The sequence below is a fragment of the Oncorhynchus clarkii genome, chromosome 6, assembly GCF_045791955.1.
Source record: "Oncorhynchus clarkii lewisi isolate Uvic-CL-2024 chromosome 6, UVic_Ocla_1.0, whole genome shotgun sequence".
Lineage (NCBI taxonomy): Eukaryota > Metazoa > Chordata > Actinopteri > Salmoniformes > Salmonidae > Oncorhynchus > Oncorhynchus clarkii.
This window is the reverse complement of record NC_092152.1, coordinates 73,535,924-73,548,257: the sequence shown is the minus strand read 5'-3', so window position 1 is coordinate 73,548,257 and position 12,334 is coordinate 73,535,924. Positions and strand designations below refer to the sequence as shown.

The window sequence follows — 12,334 nt, the reverse complement described above, 5'->3', positions numbered from 1 at the left end:
CAAGCGGTACCGGAGTGCCAAGTCTAGGACAAAAAGGCTTCTCAACAGTTTTTACCCCCGAGCCATAAGACTCCTGAACAAGTACTCAAATGGCTACCCGAACTATTTGTATTGTGTGCCCCCCCCCAACACCTCTTTACACTGCTGCTACTCTCTGTTTATCATATATGCATAGTCACTTTAACTATACATTCATGTACATACTACCTCAATTGGCCCGGCCAACCAGTGCCTGTATGTAGCCTCGCTACTTTTATTTTTCACTGTTGTTTTATTTCTTTACTTACCTATTGTTCACCTAATACCTTTTTTGCACTGTTGGTTAGAGCCTGTAAGTAAGCATTTCACTGTAAAGTCTACTACACCTGTCGTATTCATCACACGTGACAAATAAACTTGGTTTTGATTTGATTTGATGCAAGGGAATTAATGTAATGAGTTGAAACAATGAGTCCTGATGCTGCATTTGTTTCACTTACAGTCATTGGCTGATTGGACTGTGTAGAATAGGAGTGGATGAGAACAGCTATAGCTTCCATACAGTACACTATACAGATCAAACCAAAACCAAAATGTAATTTGCCAAAAATGTGAAGGAGGCTTTCATGTTCTCACTGTTGTTCAGGTCAGTCCCCATTCAGCCATAATGCTTGGCCCTGAGAGTTAGCCAGGGGGATCTGCCTCTCCTCTACTCCCCTTAGCCAGAGTGATGAACTACTCCAAGCCGACAGGGAAAGACATGGAAATGTGGGTATAATAGACTGAACTAAAAGGGATCTGGAAGGACAGGAACAGATGGAGCACTGAATATGCTCTCCTTAGACATCATCAACCGGAACTTTACATTTTGCTAATTGTGTTTTAGATCGATCAAAGTGGTTATATCACAGAAGATTTGGCCATGATCGATCGTTGGCCTGAATCTTTGCTCTGTTTCTAAGTAGAATAACTTAGTAACAATAATATGTGTATATTTCCAGAGCTGGTTGTTTTGCTAAGCCAAGCGCATCCAGGAAAGAGTCTCCTCATGCGCACTCTGAAACAGGAGACAGGTGTGTGCAGCCACAGTGGGCTAACATGGACCAAAGTCGCTCCAGTTTCCCAGATAGAGCACTGTATAAAAGTGTGCGTGTGTGTGTGTGTGTGTGTGTGTGTATGCGTGCGTGCGTGCGTGCATGCACGTGCGTGTGTGTCTGTCTGTAGACATCACCTACAGTACACTCCCTCCCCACACATTCCCCTCTGTCAGAATCAAGACCACATTATTCTCGCCTCCTCTAGTATTCCTACTTCCCTCTCAAGCCCAGTTCCTTTAAACTGTCATGGCACTTTATTGAGAGCAGAGAGAGAGGCAGTGGCTGGGAGACTGGGTGGTACTGTCAGACTGGAACAAGTGGAACAGGGGCTATACAGCCTGTTTCACCTGGCCTCACCTCTATAGAAATAATTTTATTTGTGTGAAACAACAGCCCTGGGCTTTGTTCACATCACAGAACTATGTTATGTTTTAGACCGAATTTTCACCTTTCCTCCACTGTATATTAAATGTTCAGTCTGGGATCTTAAGCACTTACAAATTGTAATATATTGTACAAATTGTATTAAAAATATATACAGAATAATTTGCAAAGGGAGAAAGACTGGCTGAAATTATTCAATACCTTCAAAGCATCACTTTAATGATAAATCGGTGGGGATTAATTAGATTAGATTTCCAATGTTTTAGTAATAAAACAAATGACTGCTGATATTGACTTATAGAATGTGAAAGTAATGCTAAATAATGTTTATAATATAAATTGATAGACAGCTAAAACTAACATGTTGGACATTCCTCTCAGATGAGAGGGAAGATCAAACTTTGAATCAATCATCTATCCTTTGTATATTTCTACACTGTGTGAGTTCATACAGCGCAGATACTGTACACATGGTGCTATGGTGTGCAAATACAAATCATCATGTACCTTGAAGTCATCTGGGAGAAGCAGTTTGCAGGTCCTGAGGAAGCTGAGAATGTAACGGAATATTTCTCCATCCCTGTCGATGAAGTAGTGCTGCTTCAAGCTGTCCAGCACGATGGGCTCTGTGCCATTAAACAGACGGCTGATTCTGGAAATTGAAACACACACATATAATGGAATGAGGTTGAGTTGAGCGGCTGCCTTCAAATGTATGAAACAATTACCCTCCATTTATTTTTTCCATTTTATTAGCTCTAAGTCTGAAATGTATTAGCATCCTGGTTGAAACAAGGGGCTTAAGGCACATTTCCTGTGTTCCAGGCCTGTTTGAAGTGTCCCTTCTGCTGTGTGATTAGGACAACATACAGTGTCTCAGTTGGTACTTACAGATATTAATGTTATGGGTTCAGTTTAAAGCTCTATTACTAAATGGTAAATAAAACATTTAACTGGGGTTTGCTACAATGAAATATGATATATGTTTCTCTATAGCATTTGAATCCATGATGCTCTGATGTTCATACTCTGATACCTATTTGTGTTTTAAATACAAATGTTCTATTGAATTATGTATTTATTTTGTTCTTCTTTGAAAACAAATAAGACCCGAAGTGTGACTATTACACCTCGTGCTGTGAAACAGCATTCACTCAAAAAGTAATTTCTCTAAAATCACTGACGCAGATTTTCCATTAGAATGCAGAACAACAGAGGGAAATTCCATGAATTATGGACATAACTTCTAAGTAATAAGACACCTGTAGATTGCCAAGCATCCATCCATAGTTGGCCTCTCGAAATGTAACCAGGAGTGAATAAGGAGCCTGGCTAACACTGGAAAATGCAGTAATCTGTTAGCTTTCACCCACCATATACTGTCGATAAGATGCCTTGAGATATGGTTGGACAACTACACATTTCTCTCATCTCTTGTGAGGTTGTTGAGGTCCAGATGTAAGATCTTAATTTGATCACCCTGTTGCAAGAGGACTTTGCAGGAAATTAAAAACGTGTAGTGTATTTGACATTTACAAAGGCTTCTGAAGTTTGTAATGTCCACTTTTACATTTCAGACTTGATTTTCCCTTACAAAAAAAATCCCTTAATTATAATCCACATAAAAATTTACATTTCCTGTTGCTGTAGGATTATTTTCCTGATGTAGCAAACTGGCCCAAATTAAGATCCTACATCATTAGCTACTGTAGCTCTCAACCATTAGTTCATTCATTTCACCTCAGATCTGCACTAGGTGATAATAGCTATAGACCTGGAAGGAAGAGAAATAGGACTTTTATGTTGGTCATTATTAGAGACATGATTGAAATGGTGTCTCTATCGCTGTTTTACTTAAGTATTTGTATGTGTCACTCAACAGTTTTCTGTAGAAGTGGCAGTCCAGGTTGGAGAAACCTTTAAAATGGTTTGACTGAAACATTTCCCTCGTCTCTCCCAGAAACAGCTCTTGGCAGAGAGAAGGCTTCTCTGTTATCATTGTTCTGATGTAATCAGCTCTTTAATCATGCTAACAGCTTTTAGGTCAGCTGAGTACAGTTAAACCACAAATAAAACCACCAGAAAGTCTCATTCTCACAAGCTGCTTTAGCCCAGTGACTGTTAAATCCTGTTATAAGACATAACACAAGAAAGAGAGATGCTATGGGAATCTACACACACAGAGCTGTATTACATTTGAGTCATTTAGCAGACACTCTTATCCAGAGCAACTTACAGTTAGTGAGTACATGCATTTTCATACGGGTCCCCCGTGAGAATCAAACCCACAACTCCAACATTGCAAGCACCATGTTCTACCAACTGAGCCACACGGGACCATTTTGCAGTTTTGACTTTATAGTTTAAATCTCTAAAGCGAATTGCATTGACTTTCCCTTACAATCCTTTGCTTTGTAAAGACACACACAGTGACTGTATCAAAGGGCTTCATCAGGTATAGACTGAATCCTATCATGTAGAATTTGCCATGTTTTTCCTTTCCTGTTAACTGTACAAAGAGAGCCAGTTCAAAGATGCTCTCCCTCTCTTTCTCTCCACTCACTTTCTCTCCCCTTCTCTCTCTCTTTCTCTCTCTCCATCTTTTCCCTCTCTCTTTCTCCCTTTCTCTCTGAAAATCGATGCAAAATGCTTTATAAAAAACCAATACTCATCTCCCTGTTATGCCCGAGGTGTTCCTTTCTCATATGGTCTTGCAATTCTTCCAGCTAGAATTTCACCATACCCCTCCAGGCTAACTCTGTTTTTCATCTCCACTTTTTTTTAAAAAAGCAATTAAAATGCTGCCTGTTTTTCTTTTTCCCTCTCTCCCTTTCTGTATCTCCCTCGGTCTCAGTGTTTCCTTTTGGTAAATCACCGATTGGGGGCCCTCCGCACCTGAAAGACGGACCCCCGCCCTCACCCAGCTTTGTTTCTGTCATGTCAGACAAGTAGAGAGCTATACACCATCCTGCCTGCCTGCCTGCCTGAGAGAGAGAGAGAGAGAGAGAGAGAGAGAGAGAGAGAGAGAGAGAGAGAGAGAGAGAGAGAGAGAGAGAGAGAGAGAGAGAGAGAGAGAGAGAGGGGCAGAGTGGGAGTTTGTGAAGGACTGGAGCATCTCTGATCTCACATCCCAGCGGTGATGAGTAGAGGCAGCGTGGGTGCACAGGCGGTAGGTAGACATCTCATGGACCTACACATGTCAGACTAACAGTTTAGAGTCTGAAACTCATGGCTAGGGATGTGGGTGGGTCAAGACAAGTGCAGCTTTTCACTCTCTCCAAAATGAAAGACCTGAGCTGTTTTCAATAGATTCCCAATGAATTTTGACATACATTACAGGACATCTTACATATGTCTGTGAAAACAAATGCCCAGAGTGTGTTTGGATGAATGTATCAAACCCAACTTCAAGGCCAGTACACTGGCTGTGTGAATAGATTTACAAATGGGTAGGGATGCCCATTGTCAAGTGTACACAGATATTAAAATTGAAGGTTCAAACATTACTGAACTCTTACCTATTTCAAACTTTAATGAATGATGTTGTTCATGTGTAAAATACATTCATAAAGGGGAGTAATAGTGCACTTGGAGAGTGGTATATTGAGTGAATGTAGAACAAGTGGTATAGTAGCACACTACAGTGGTTTTCAAACTGTGGGGGTCCACCCCCCCCCCCCCCCCCTCTTAAAAAAAAAGAAAATTGTAGAATGCACAAGGTGCAATCATGCAACATCAGTATTCCTCTTGTCATGTCATCCATTGTATACTTTAGAGAGCTATTTATAACTTGTCAGAAATGCCCAGATCAACTAGCCCATGTCAGCTAAAGGTTTTTAGCTAGGTTTGTTTGCCCATAGATTTTGTTGTGATGTTTGAGTCACTCAAATACTATATGAATACACATGAGACATGGCAAAATGTCTAGAATTGCAAGAAATTGTGGTTTATAGCGGCAAAATGCTCTCTCCACCAACAAGAGGAGTGTGGGGGGAGCCCAAATGCTGGAGAACCCCTGGCATAGTAGACAGTACCAGGGGTGGCTGCATGTAGCTTAGTAGTTAGAGCGTTGGGCCAGTAACTGAAAGGTTGCTGGTTTGAATAACGAAGGTGATTTTTTGTTTTTATGCTATATTATATGCTATATGCCATCGCTCATAGATAATGGAAACCAGATGAATTATCAAAATAAGTAATAACTTGTGTCAAGGGTCATTTCAAAATAGTTTCCTTGTCTGTGTAATATTCTTCTCATTTACTTTCCTCAGCCTCAGTAGAATGGAGCTCTGAAGCTTATCTCCTTAACTGTGAACTCCCCAGAGCGGGTATCAATGTTTGATGACCTCTGTCCCTTACTGCAGTCTGTACAGAGGAAGATGAATACCCAGACATTAGTTACTAGACTAAGTTTCTCTACGCACTCTGCATTATTAACGCAGCAATCTATTAAAAGTAATCATCAACTTACAATTCTTTGAACCTTGTTCTTTAATTGTCAAGTTTCAGTGGATCATGGATGGCGGACTAGGACTAGACTCCTCCATGCACACCACACCGGATGTCCTCTAAAAAGACTGCATATAAGTCTGGCTATTGCAGTGTAATTGTTTTGCTTTCTGTCAGCCATTATCCTAATTCACACAAGAGGGCTCCTCCTCCACTGGCTCCAGAGGAAAGTGCACCCCTGAGGCAGACTGTGTGGAACACTGAGGAGAGAGAGAGAGAGAGAGAGAAAGAGAGAGAGAGAGAGAGAGAGAGAGAGAGAGAGAGAGAGAGAGAGAGAGAGAGAGAGAGAGAGAGAGAGAGAGAGAGAGAGAGAGAGAGAGAGAGAGAGAGAGAGAGAGAGAGAGAGAGAGAGAGAGAGAGACTGGCTCTCACATACACAGTGGTATCCTGTCTTTACTCTTACTGTAAAAGCACTGCTTCTGAGCTCCCTACTATACAGCATGTTTGTTACATTTGTATGGCTTTTCACCCTTGTGTATAATGTATATATGCAATGTGTAACATCATTATGCAATATCATCATGTGAGGTCAGTGAAGGCTCCTCAGAGGAGGAAGGGAAGGGCCATCATCAGTGAATTTCCTTTTTTTTTTATCAACAATGTAGGCTGTGTGTAGCGGTTATGATATGGTTTGGCATGGAAAGGTTTTTTGCCTGGTCACATACAGCTGATGTGTTGTGCATTGAAGTCCACAAGCGAAGGGAAAAGGTAAGAGGAGGAGTCTGCATCGATGTGAGAAGGAAAACAATCTGCCTGCTATGAAAGTGAACTGTTTACACATGATCAGAAGTGTATTCATTCTGCGGATTCTGTTGAAAAACAAAACGGGGATAAACATACCTGAATTTGTCCAACATAAACTCTTGTTTGCAACTGTTGGACTAATGATTACACCCTAGATCAGCTAGATATATTGAAAGGGTCATTGTCTGTCGCCTCAAATTTTTCTCTCGACCTGTGTGCACCAACGTTATAAACGTTCATTCATAGGCTGTTATAGCAACCTCATGATTGGTATAGGGAAATTTGAGTATCATGTTGTAGCCTAAACCTATCGCTGTTACATTGAATTGGGTGAATGGAATATGAATGGCAGTCATCCAATATGCTGTAACAGAAATAAGGGCATGCTCATTAAAAAAAACGTCCTCCCTCGTCTTAAACGGCACCGACCGCCACTGTGTGAGGTACATGGTGGTGTAAAAGTTACATGCTAAATAGTATAGACATAAGTGTAACACAACACGGTATCATTTGGTTCATGTACATCCAGGGAATATGTGTTGTGGTACAGTGAGTGTATATGAAACAACCTGTATTTGAACATCTGGAAAGTCATCCAAATATATCAACTATTGATTTACTGAAATTCTAATTCTAATGTCATAAAACGGTGGGTAATATGCACATAATGCTAGTAATAACAAAAATGTTCACTCGGGTATTGTGTACCTGCAGTATCTGGTCCTGTCTTGCTATCCAACCCTCTTAAATGAACCAAACACAGCTTATAGCAATGACAGACATGACATTATAATACTAAGGATAAACAATGGCCTATTATAGGCATGAAGATTTTCTCACAAGATAAATCATGCTGGTTTATGGACATAGAAAACAAAGTAGCTGACAGTGATTTCCTGTCAGAGCTGTGTGAATATCCAAGACTTATGTTGATACATTTCCTCTAAGCATTTCCTTAGATCTTCCTACAAACTGATGTATGTTTACCTTGGCTTAGCTGAAACTCTGGCTTCAAGTAATAGCAATTGTCTTGAGCATGTAGCTCATGGAATATATAACATAATGGGTCATTTCTATAGAAAGCATGAACTAACTTCAGCATAAACTATTAGCTTTACTATAAAGTTGCATGGCTGGTTTTTAGTTGCAAATCATTTGGACATGGATTAGAGATGGTTTTAGATAAATTGGTTTTGTTACAATAATGGTGAAATAACAGCTGACATTTTCCCTCTCCATAATGTACAATTAACGTGCATAAACCTGTAGCATAATTTCAGTGAATGAAAGAGTCAGCAACGGCAATTAACACATTTCCATGTGTAATACACATATTATAATCAAATACAATTCAAATGAGGCCATATGGAGGTTAGGCTATCCAATATACCATATCAAACTAGAGAGAAACAATCATTAAAGCAATCAAGTATATCACTGATATCAAACACTTGTAATGAGGGGTTTTGGAGCATCATGTGCTAACAAAAGTGTTACTGAGCACAATTACTTATTTAAGTTTATGGTGGGAGACAACTTCAAATACAATATGTATCAGTAGGCTACACTCCTATATAAAAAAAATGTTAAAAATGAATCCTACAACAAAAGCACCTTGGGTGGCACATCTTGGCACTGTGGATAATAAACGAGACAAACACATTTCACTTATTGAATGAGAATATCCGGTTCCTTACCTTGAGTCTGGGTATTTGGTGAGAGTAGCCAGGCTACTAGTATACATGTGTCCCCCGACGTCAATGTGAACCGGAGCATTCGATTTTGTCAGTTGAGCCGGTAGAGGGATTCCTTGTGTGGACATAGGAGATACCGGGGACCGGGTCAAAGACAGTCGTGACATGCTTCTTCCTTCCTGAAAACAAGTAAATGGAAAAGCCATAGACATCATAAATTACTCGGGTCTCAGAAAGTCTGTATCTTCCGCCAGTGCGATCCTGAGCCTTATCAGATCACTTCCATGTCTGTCTGCTCGCATATTTAGCTTACAAATTATTGCCACCGTTCTAATGAAGTATGTTTGCATCTTTTCATTGAACGCCGGAGGGCAGGATAGGAGGATGATTATTACGGCTCCAGAAAGAGGAATGCTAGGTGTCAGCCTCTAGGGGGATAAAACAAACTGCAATATTCTAATTAAAGGTCGTGTTATGTGTTAGACGTGATATGCCCAGACACACCAACCACCAATCTGAGAATACGGAATCCAGGGCATTTGTTCTCACTGAACTCACTGTTCCTGAACCACACATAAGAAAACATTCACCCCTTACAAGACTGTTGTGTTGTTTCTTTATTTGAACCCCACACAATAATGTCCTATACATGGAAATGTAATAAAAAAGTTACTGGTGCATCAAAAATATAATCTCGTATCATATGAGTCAAGGGCAATTATATGTATCTAACACAATAAAACATAACAGGACCAATCAAGATGTGAAGACAAACTACTTAATAACTCTATATAATATCTGTCATGAAAATTAATGTACATTTACAAGGTCAGGAGTTTTAATTAATTGCTCGGAATCTTCCAATTACCTTTTAGAAAAGCGGGCACGCTTTTGCCACATGTTCAACTGAGAAAGGATGCAAGTCCTCAGGCTGGTGTGAATATTGGGTATGTTGGATGGAAGGCATGAGAAACATATGACCACTTCATGAATGTCAACTATCCATTACATGAATCCCTCCCAAACTATTCCAGAGCCCCTTCGTTACACCCCTTTGTAACATCCAGGTAGCATACACTGGGTTGGCGTGCTTCAGGCCACAGTGCAGTCCGAGCCGCATGGATACAGCGCGTCGGAGTTGGGTTAAACAATGATGTAGGCTATTAAACAGACATGTGGGTGTTGGGGATCATAGTTCCTCAAGTTTGCTTACAACCAATCACTACAATCGAATTTAATCAAGATTGATCAAAATGACATGTTTTCCTATGGGGATTTTACTTTGCATTTTGCGAAAATTACGCACAGGCCTCTCATTTAAATCCCAACATCTCAACTCACAAACGTTTAATTAATATCAGAGTCAGTTTCATTGGAAACATATATAGTTAGAAAATGTCAAGGAACTTACATTAGGATGTGGTTTCATGAAAAAATATATATCCATCATGTCTGCAAAAATGGCGGGTCGCTGGAATAAACTAAATTATTATAACTTGAAAGAAAGGCATTTCATCAACTTGTTCTTCCATGCAAGAGCACATTTACTAAGCTTTGAATTTTAACCATAAAAGGTAAACAGAAGACAGTTGTTAGGGCTCATTCAGCCCTTTGCTCCAGGCGAGATGCCCTGGGGCACAAAGTGTTGTTGAAGACTACAGAATGTTCCAGGGTGTTGCCCGCCTCGCTGGATACACCACCAAGCCTTCAGGAATAATGATCATTTAATACGACGCTGGATGATACATTTCAGGCCCCAGTGAAAGAAAGACTTCAAAAGACTTAAGAAGTTTTTGGCGTATGAGGCTAGCCATGGGCCACAGTAACCAATACCGATAATATTGTTGGGGGAATATATACCAGATATGACACACACACACACACACAGGGTTAAGATGGGAGGAGTTGAAGAAGTGGAGGGTAACGTGAATATTGGAAAGCATATTGTTATTATATGATCAATATGGGGGTAAAGATGATCATTATTAAAAGGCTATAAGCCAATAAACTCGATGCCCTTATAGTCTCACAAGAGTTCTCACATAAAAAAAGACAAATACCGGAACTATTACCATTGACTCGTTTGAATGAGATCAACTGACGTCTGTTCCCTGACTTTGTGTTATAATAGTTTCCTATTGACCAACATTCCAGCTGTAGTAACTCTAGCCAATAAGCGGGTTTGAAACGAAATGGTGTACCAAAGAAATATATTTGACAATTGTACAAAGTAAAGATCAGAATGTCCATAATTGTTATAAAATAAAATAGCCAAAAAGAACATGCACAGTCGCAGAGATCCATAGAGTATTCACTTTTGCCCTCTTGAATAGTTTACATTGATGCGCACGGATAGCCTACTTCTACCAGATGCACAATATGGCGTCTTACTCATTTCTACCATCATGAAATTAAGATTCAGAGACGTTTGATTCAAAAGCGAACAATGCGTAAAATGAATGCGTAAATATGCCAACGGCATCAATACACAACAAGAGAAAGACAACAGCCTAGACAAACATTCACACCTTTCCCAGACTGGACAAAACATAGCCCTACTACAAGTGAAGTTATTCCAAATTACCTGGTGTTGAGTATAGTTTGTTCGCTGATGCTGTAGGCTATCATACCATGAGGAAATGCCGTATCTTAATATGAATTTAGTCATACCGTTTCAAACATCGTAGGAGTCTGAGGGAATCCGTTCCAGTATCTATCAGTCCCAGCTGATGACTGCGTTCCCCTTTTTCACATGCCCGGAGTTTCGTATAACTAGAGTGCCATCCAATAGCTGACCCAAGCATTCCTCAAGTAGAATCCGCTCCTTTGGAACGAAACTGCCAACACTGTATCCACAAACTGTTCTAAAGCATGTGAATCTACCAGTGAAAGCTACATTGATTAAAAAGAAGGGTCGCTGTGGCTTTAAAGATCTATCTATAGCTGATGCTGGCTGACTTGCTCAGACCAAGCTCTGTCCACAAAAGCGGCACAGGAAGAAGCAAAGCAGCGTTCTTACCTTATACATAGAAGAGACCTCTCCTTTCCCCTTTCGGTTCTTATTTGTATACACTTAAAAATTGAGTCGGTCAAATCCTGCTTCGTATTTTAGCTTCTTGAGTGTCTTTTTGCTTAATAAATGAAACTGCCAGTCTGTTATGAGAAGAAAGCCAATAATCCTGTCTCTAAATAACAGAGCAGCGCTAAAAATGAATTCTTGCTCCGGGCTGCCCAAACGCCTCTGGGGCAAGGATTAGGCTACAATTAGCTCTACTCTACTCGCACCCAGTCAGATTTTAAAAACGAAAAAGTGACACTCTCTCCCTTTTACAAAAATGATGTCTATGACCAGATATATTAATTAATGCTAGGTTTTTCGTATTTTCCGGTAAAACATATAAATAGACCAGCCCCTATAACGGTTTAACGTTCTGGTGTGCAGGGGGTAACGGTTAAGTGCTATTCAGTATCAAGCAAGTGTCACGTCGCTCAATATATTTAGAGCAGGAAAAAAGCAGATTTTAATCATTGTCATTTCGTCTGATGTAAAAATCCCCCAGGCATTTCCAGCTAGGCATACATTTCCATTGTCCAGTTAAATAAGTAAAACAGGGCACGCTTCCCTAGTCGTGTACTTACAGCTATTATAAAGGCACACTAGTAACTTGTTGACAAAGTGTCAATAAAATAATCATATGTAGATTTCCTTGGATACTTTTCATGCGGCGATTTTCCCCTGTCCCTTCTCCACTAATGTCTCCAGTAGTAACGCCAAATGTCCTGTAGGCCATTAAAACCAAATGACGTCTATCGACATGCATTCTGCTATTGCAGAAAGCGCCCTCACAACCTGCCTCCAGCTAAACGCGCCATTTCAATTATAGCACAGGGCTAGATGGAGATGTCTGCAGTGACAATTTCCTATGCAAA

General features: G+C 40.2%; 1 protein-coding gene across 5 annotated transcripts in view; it reads right to left on the bottom strand.

Annotated features, from left to right (window-relative positions):
- The window catches only part of LOC139411591 (BTB/POZ domain-containing protein kctd15), a 29,538-nt gene extending 17,413 nt beyond the window's left edge, over window positions 1-12,125 (bottom strand). Inside the window, exons 1-3 of one of the 5 annotated variants that reach the window (XM_071158149.1) lie at window positions 12,044-12,125; window positions 8,408-8,583; window positions 1,968-2,112 (exon numbers count right to left, since the gene is read on the bottom strand). In XM_071158149.1, the coding sequence (XP_071014250.1) occupies window positions 1,968-2,112; window positions 8,408-8,571 (309 nt within the window). In that variant the 5' untranslated portion in view covers window positions 8,572-8,583; window positions 12,044-12,125. Of the gene's footprint in view, window positions 1-1,967; window positions 2,113-8,407; window positions 8,584-9,815; window positions 10,232-10,988; window positions 11,308-11,423; window positions 11,648-12,043 lie in introns of those variants that run through there. The other 4 variants (XM_071158148.1, XM_071158147.1, XM_071158145.1 and 1 more) reach the window with 4 other exon arrangements.
- Window positions 12,126-12,334: the final 209 nt, after the last annotated feature.